This window comes from Labrus mixtus, chromosome 8 (assembly GCF_963584025.1).
Source record: "Labrus mixtus chromosome 8, fLabMix1.1, whole genome shotgun sequence".
NCBI lineage: Eukaryota > Metazoa > Chordata > Actinopteri > Labriformes > Labridae > Labrus > Labrus mixtus.
The window spans coordinates 15,586,171-15,592,170 of record NC_083619.1 but is presented as its reverse complement, the minus strand read 5'-3'; the positions used below and the strand labels follow the sequence as shown (position 1 = coordinate 15,592,170).

Genomic DNA, 6,000 nt, shown 5'->3' with positions numbered 1-6,000 from the left:
TGTGTGTGTGTGTGTGTGTGTGTGCGTGCGTGCGTGTGTGCGCGGCTGTGCAGAGTTTATTGAAAGAGTTCCTCTCTCCCTCCCCCCTCCTCCTCCTCCCTCCTCTGTCCCTCCTCCCCCTCCCCTCCAGCCCAGGCAGCAGCAGCCTGGGTGGTCCCCCTCTCTCTCCACTTTGGTGAGCTGTTGCTTAGCAGCTAATAATAGGCGATGTTTGCAAAGTAATTTGCCTCTTCCTTGGCCAATGGGAGCCGGAGCACTTTTCCATCAAACCTCCCTTTTCAGGATTTGCCGAGAGGCGAACTTCTCCAAATGTTACCGCTACGGGACGGGAGTTAGACTTGACACGGACGGCTCAGACACAGGCTACTACTACTACTACTACTACTACTACTACTACTACAACTACAACTACTACTCCTACGAGAACTACTGCTGCTCTGAGACGTCGTTTCACAAACTATCGGGACGAATGAAGACTGGAGGACCTTTACGGATTTGGGCGCATAATGTTGGGATGGAGTTTCGAGACTTGTTTGGGTCCACGGAAGACTAGACTCGGTTCCTCTAACTTGTCGCCGGCTCTGCTGGATGCGCTCCTCTTCTATGTTGGATTATTATTGTCGCTTTTCGTGAACTCGCAACGATTATCTGTCGCCTCTCTGTCGCTCACCCTCTTTGGACTATGGCCTCGGATCGCGGGGTCCCAGGGTCCGGCGTCTATGGAGATTTACCCCCGAGTTATACGCGCTCCCAGCCGCCTGAAAACCCAGACCTCCTCCGGAGACCGAGCTACTGCCACGCTGCTTTCGCACTTAAACAGATCTCAAAGGTGATACAAGCGCTTGCAATTTAAGTGTGGATTTACTATGAAGGCAGCTCTCATTCAGTCGGTTAACATAATGGAAAGTGTTGTACATTTAGCCAATATCTAGGCGTCAGTTTGGTACCCATGTGGGAATGTTGGGGAGCTCCCATTCTGGTGTCCGGGGACCACCACAGCTCCCCGAGGAAGTCGACAGCGATATCAGAAGAGGTTCTGATAAAACTGTGCGTTATTGTATAAGAAAATAGTAGAGGTTTTCATTGTAGCCTGGTAAACACGGCAGAAATGTTCTACTTTAATTTTACCAGAATAAATCTTGTACAAGTTAGCTCTTGTGTGTCACTTTTAAAACCCCCCAGGAATAACGCGATAACAACTTCACAAGTTTTCGTGTTTGGCAGCATGTTAACTTTGCTGTTTGTTTGAATGGACAGCAGACTCATTCATTTCTTGTTTTTTTTTTTTTGTTTTTTTTAAAAGCCATCGGGAGGGAGTGAGAGAGTTAGTGAGGGGTTTGTTCCCATCTCCGCGCCGTGTTGTGCGTGTTTTTGGCTTTGTGCAGGCAGCGGAGAGCGCACTGGCCCGGGGTCTGTTTGGAAATGTGGTGGGTCCCTGTAAAGGAATTCACTGATTGAGTTTGATCTGACAAAGCATCTTTGGACCGCCCGGATGCTTGGACGTGTTTCAGCACTGCTGAGAGAAACCACAACAGCAGGACAATGTCTTCCGCTGCACTGACGCTCGTAGCACAGGGACTGAACACAGATCCCGAGATTAATGTTAAAAGTTAGAGGGAGAGACATGTAATGTATATCTAGAGGTACAAGATTAAACTATTTGTTCCTCAGCTCAGCCTGTTATTATTTTATACTCAGGCATATAAGTGATTGAGCAAGGCTTTGACTTTCCAAAACAGTTGCAGTTAAGTGTCAGTCTATTACAGCAGTACACATGTGTTGATACTCTTGAAGAATCACTTAAAACCAGATTCATTTGAAGTGTTTTGAAAGGCAGTGTTGCTATCTATACTCATAAACTGCAACATTAGTTGTAATTTTGAATATGACATTAATTCAGTGGTTTGTTTCATATGTATGGAAACAGTTTTGAAAGCCTTTGTGAGGATTTATTTCTGGACCCTAACTCTAATTGGAAGCTAGTTTCCCTTAACATGGAAAATGTGTACACATGTTTGTCACATTTTTCAGGATTCAATCATCTCAACTATGAGGTGTCATGGCAGACTTTGTCCTGGAGCCTGTTCTGAGTTCATGTGATAGATGTGAGGCTTTTATTCTGAAACCACAGCTCTGACATTAAAAACTGTGCTCCTAATTAGCACCTTATGTTGACATAACGTTACATGAAGCTATAGTTGAATAGAAAGACGCTTCATTCTACAGCTTAACATCTCATTTAGAACACGAAGTTGCATGTGTTATGAGGTGTTTTGGTTGTAAGTTGTTGTGGTCTAGATTTTTCACAGCTTAGACACAGGTAGAGACAATCTGTGGAACCTGCTTTTAAGGACAATTCTGTATTGATGTGTTATTTGTGTATGCTAACATAGTAATAATAATCATACTGTCCTATTCTCACCCTCCCTCATGCTGTGAATCCAGGGGAAGGCGGTAGGTCAGAAAGCTCCTCTTTGGATCCGGGCCAGGTTCCAGGCCCTCCTGTTCTCTCTGGGTTGCCACATCCAGAGGCATTGTGGGAAGGTACTCTTTATCGGACTCTTAGTGTTCGGCGCCCTGTCTGTGGGACTCCGAGTGGCTGCCATCGAAACGGACATCGAACAGCTATGGGTGGAAGGTGAGTTCAAGACATCTCTGTTCATCCTTTGAGCCTCGAGTTTTGCTACTGCCTGACAATCACAACGTCACTTATTCTGCAAGTGAGCGATCCTTCTGCAGGTTTTGTCTGATATTTATGGCTGGATTTACTGACTTGTCTCAAGAATTTTAAGCTGAGAGATTAGTTTGAACATTCTGATGATATGGTTATTTTCCACCGGAGCTTGAATGAATGTTAGTGTCACCTCAGCGCCATGGGAGGGCACTAGGTGTTCAGTGACTGGCTGCTTGTCTGGCTGAAAAGGAAGTTAGGAGGAGTTGCGGGAGCTGATTAGAAGCAGGTTTGAGTCATTTTTTGGATGGAATTTCAAAATTCAGATCACAATTAAAATGTTGTCACACCAGTATGACTATACATGAACAATTACACTTTTGAATAGCTTTAAGATGTAGTTATAACTCCCCTCTTTGTTGCTGGTGTGCTATGGGTGTAATGTAGTGTATCTTGCAAGCTCAATGTTTTGAGCTCATGTCTGTTCATGTCTTAATAATTTACCTGAGAAACCCAAACACATGTGACACAGCTGCACAATAATAGAACCTCTCCCTCATCTGTCATACACACACTCACTATCCAGCAGAGATGAGTGTGTTAGTGGTTGAAACTGTCTTTACATTGGACGCTGCTCTTATGTCATTTTAAGATTTAAATTATATGTACATTTTCAGCAGTGGAGGCAGCTTTATTTGGTTTTTCACACTGGCCAAATTCCTTTTAAACCCCCAGGCTTTCAGTGTCGGGGCTGATCCCCGCAGCAGATGGACTGTGTGAATGGTTAGCCATCTTTGAGGGCTCTGACCCCTCCCCCCCTCTGCTCCCTGTGTGGTCCCTAACTATTCTTGGATTCCATTCAACAAGAGGCAAGCAGGCAGGCAGGCAAGCAGGCACCACCTCCCTGAAATCCCCCCCTCCTCTCTCCTCCTCCCTCCTCCTACTCCTCACAAGAAGAGAAAATATAAGTGAATGCAGCTGAAGTTTACCCACCTGTTTTGCACACTCTAAAAGCGCTACAGCAGTTGGTGAATATAAACAGACTCTATGGGGTTTTTTAAGCCCACCATGTCACACAGAGGACGGGGGACAGGCGGCTCCCACAGGAGCTGTGTGTGTGGAGGTGTTGGAGAAATCACACACTGCTCGTGTCGGGAGGAGTGTGTGCAAGCTGTGCGCTTCACTTGCACAGGAATTTAAATCCTGAATAAGACACAATTAAAAGAAGCAATCTGTAAATTCATTCCCTGGAATGATTAAGTTGAGGTTGCAGAAGCTTGAATTTGCACAAAAGCGTTTAAATTTCCACAGGGTCCCCTTTTTTTCTTTTGCTCTCGTTCTGGTTAGTGTAAAAGCTTCAGGATTACCTCTCGAGCTAATTGGCTGCTCCGTCTCTTAAAGGAGATGTTTAGATGTTTGTGTGCCAGTTGTTTGGCTGTGGGATTGAGACAGTTGAACAGGTTTAGGGGGGCTGAAAAGGAATGCTGTGCCTTTAAGAGGCCGTGGCCATGTTTCTAAAGTTTCTGCCTGCCTTGTTTCCACCAATAGCCCATTGACAAAGCTGCTAGGGCCTCAATGGAGAGTAAAGTGGTTCGGTAACAAGGAGAGGTTAGTTCTCTCCCTCTGTCCTTCTGTCTCTCCCTTACACACAAAAAAACAGAGAAACACACGTATACACTATGGACATAAGCCAGAAGAGAAAGGGATAAAATGGTCAAGACAACTTATTTCAAATTTAGGGATAGTTTTGTGTGTTTATAAATGTTATCTCAGCTAAGAGGAAAATTAAGTTTCCTATTTACTTCATATTTGACAAATAATCTAAAGAAACAGTCCTTCCTGGTTGCAGCATAAACAAACGTTCCCCTCGTATTTCCTCATTATCTCAGAGTAAACTAGCTGTGACTTGACACCGTATGTGTGAACACATCCAACAGGGTGTCAGCAGTGCTTCAATGTGTGTGTCTGTGTGAAAATGTATTAGGGGCATATGCTTCCCATCATATATTCATACATCCCCCGCACTCCTTACCCACACACAACTTGTCATCTTTGCCACCTTCAGCGTGCACAGTTTTTCACCAGCCACCTGTCTGACTGCATGCCCGTCTGTCTGCCCGCCCGCCTGTGCTTTGTGTATACGTCTGTTTATATTTCTACCTGTCTCTCAGCCGTTCTCTATGAAGTCGGGCCACCAGGGCTTTTTTTAATTGCTTCCTCCCTCCTGCAGGATCAAAACAGTGAGAGCAGAGCACAGCAGCCAGGTCTGTGGGGAAAGTAGACAGAGCAGAGTGGGGAAGTTGGCGAAGTTGGTTTCGGTGTAAAGCGTACCTGTGTTCTATACTGGCAGAGGTTTTTTCTTCTTATATTTCGCCTTAAGGGTGGTTGCGCCTTTCTAAAGGGGCCGTGCGACTAGAAAGTAAAAAAGGGTTAATCATGCCTTCAGTGCTCGCACCTGTGTTTGAGAGAATAAAAGCCTCAGTATCAGGGTGTTTAGTCTGACAAGGGGATTAGGGACTATTTGTGGCTTACTGCTCAGTCACTGAGAGAATCTAAGGTAGACATCAGCCATCAAAATACCTTAAATTACTCTCACAGATATTGTTAAGCTCGTGACAGTCCAGCGGTTTTTTTTTTTTGCTACCTAAAAGAAAACACCTCTAATTCCTCTCATTTCACCCAAAGTTTGCATTCTGTAAATGCACTAAGTGCTATCATGTATGTTTTATGCTCCTTTAGCCCCCTCCCCATAGTGTGAAAGTTGGTGTTAGCTGAGCAACGTGTGACTCAGTCTGTATTGTCCACAAGCAGAAAGGAGGGAGATCGTAAAAAGAGGTGCAGGAAGAAGAAGACAGGGATGAGAGGAGACGTTTGGGGGGTTGGGGCAGGAAAAGGCCGGAAGTTTTATGGCTAGCTGACACTTTTTTTTCCCCTTGCCTGTGTTTTTGCCTGTCTCACTTGAACAAACATCTAGTGTGAGATTGTCTTTTGCATGTTTTTGCTTAACCGCAAAGAACTACATTAGGGTGTTAGTTGCTTTATACTGAAATCAGATTTCATTTCTTTCTTGTTATTAGTTTGTGGTCATTGTTGTAAGTCTTGTGTCAAACTGTGAGACTTTGAAAATTCCCCCTTTTCACAAAGGCCTGCTTGGAAGGAAGGGGAGAGAAATGGCCTCCATGTAAAAATGGTGGTGTTTACACTTACATTAACTAAACTCATCCTTCTTGGCAGAGTTTAGGTGAAGCATGACAGACATGTACACAGACTCAAGCTGTCCAAATATGAGTGCAGTGAGAAAGGGCCTATCCTGAAAGCAGGCGCACCAC

General features: G+C 44.8%; 1 protein-coding gene across 1 annotated transcript in view; it reads left to right on the top strand.

The window, feature by feature from the left end:
- The first annotated feature begins 323 nt into the window (after positions 1–323).
- ptch2 (patched 2) overlaps positions 324–6,000 on the top strand; it is a 29,211-nt gene continuing 23,534 nt past the window's right edge. The window contains exons 1-2 of the mRNA XM_061044648.1: positions 324–829; positions 2,446–2,638. Coding sequence (XP_060900631.1) covers positions 683–829; positions 2,446–2,638 — 340 coding nt within the window. The 5' untranslated portion in view covers positions 324–682. The remainder of the gene's footprint in view (positions 830–2,445; positions 2,639–6,000) is intronic.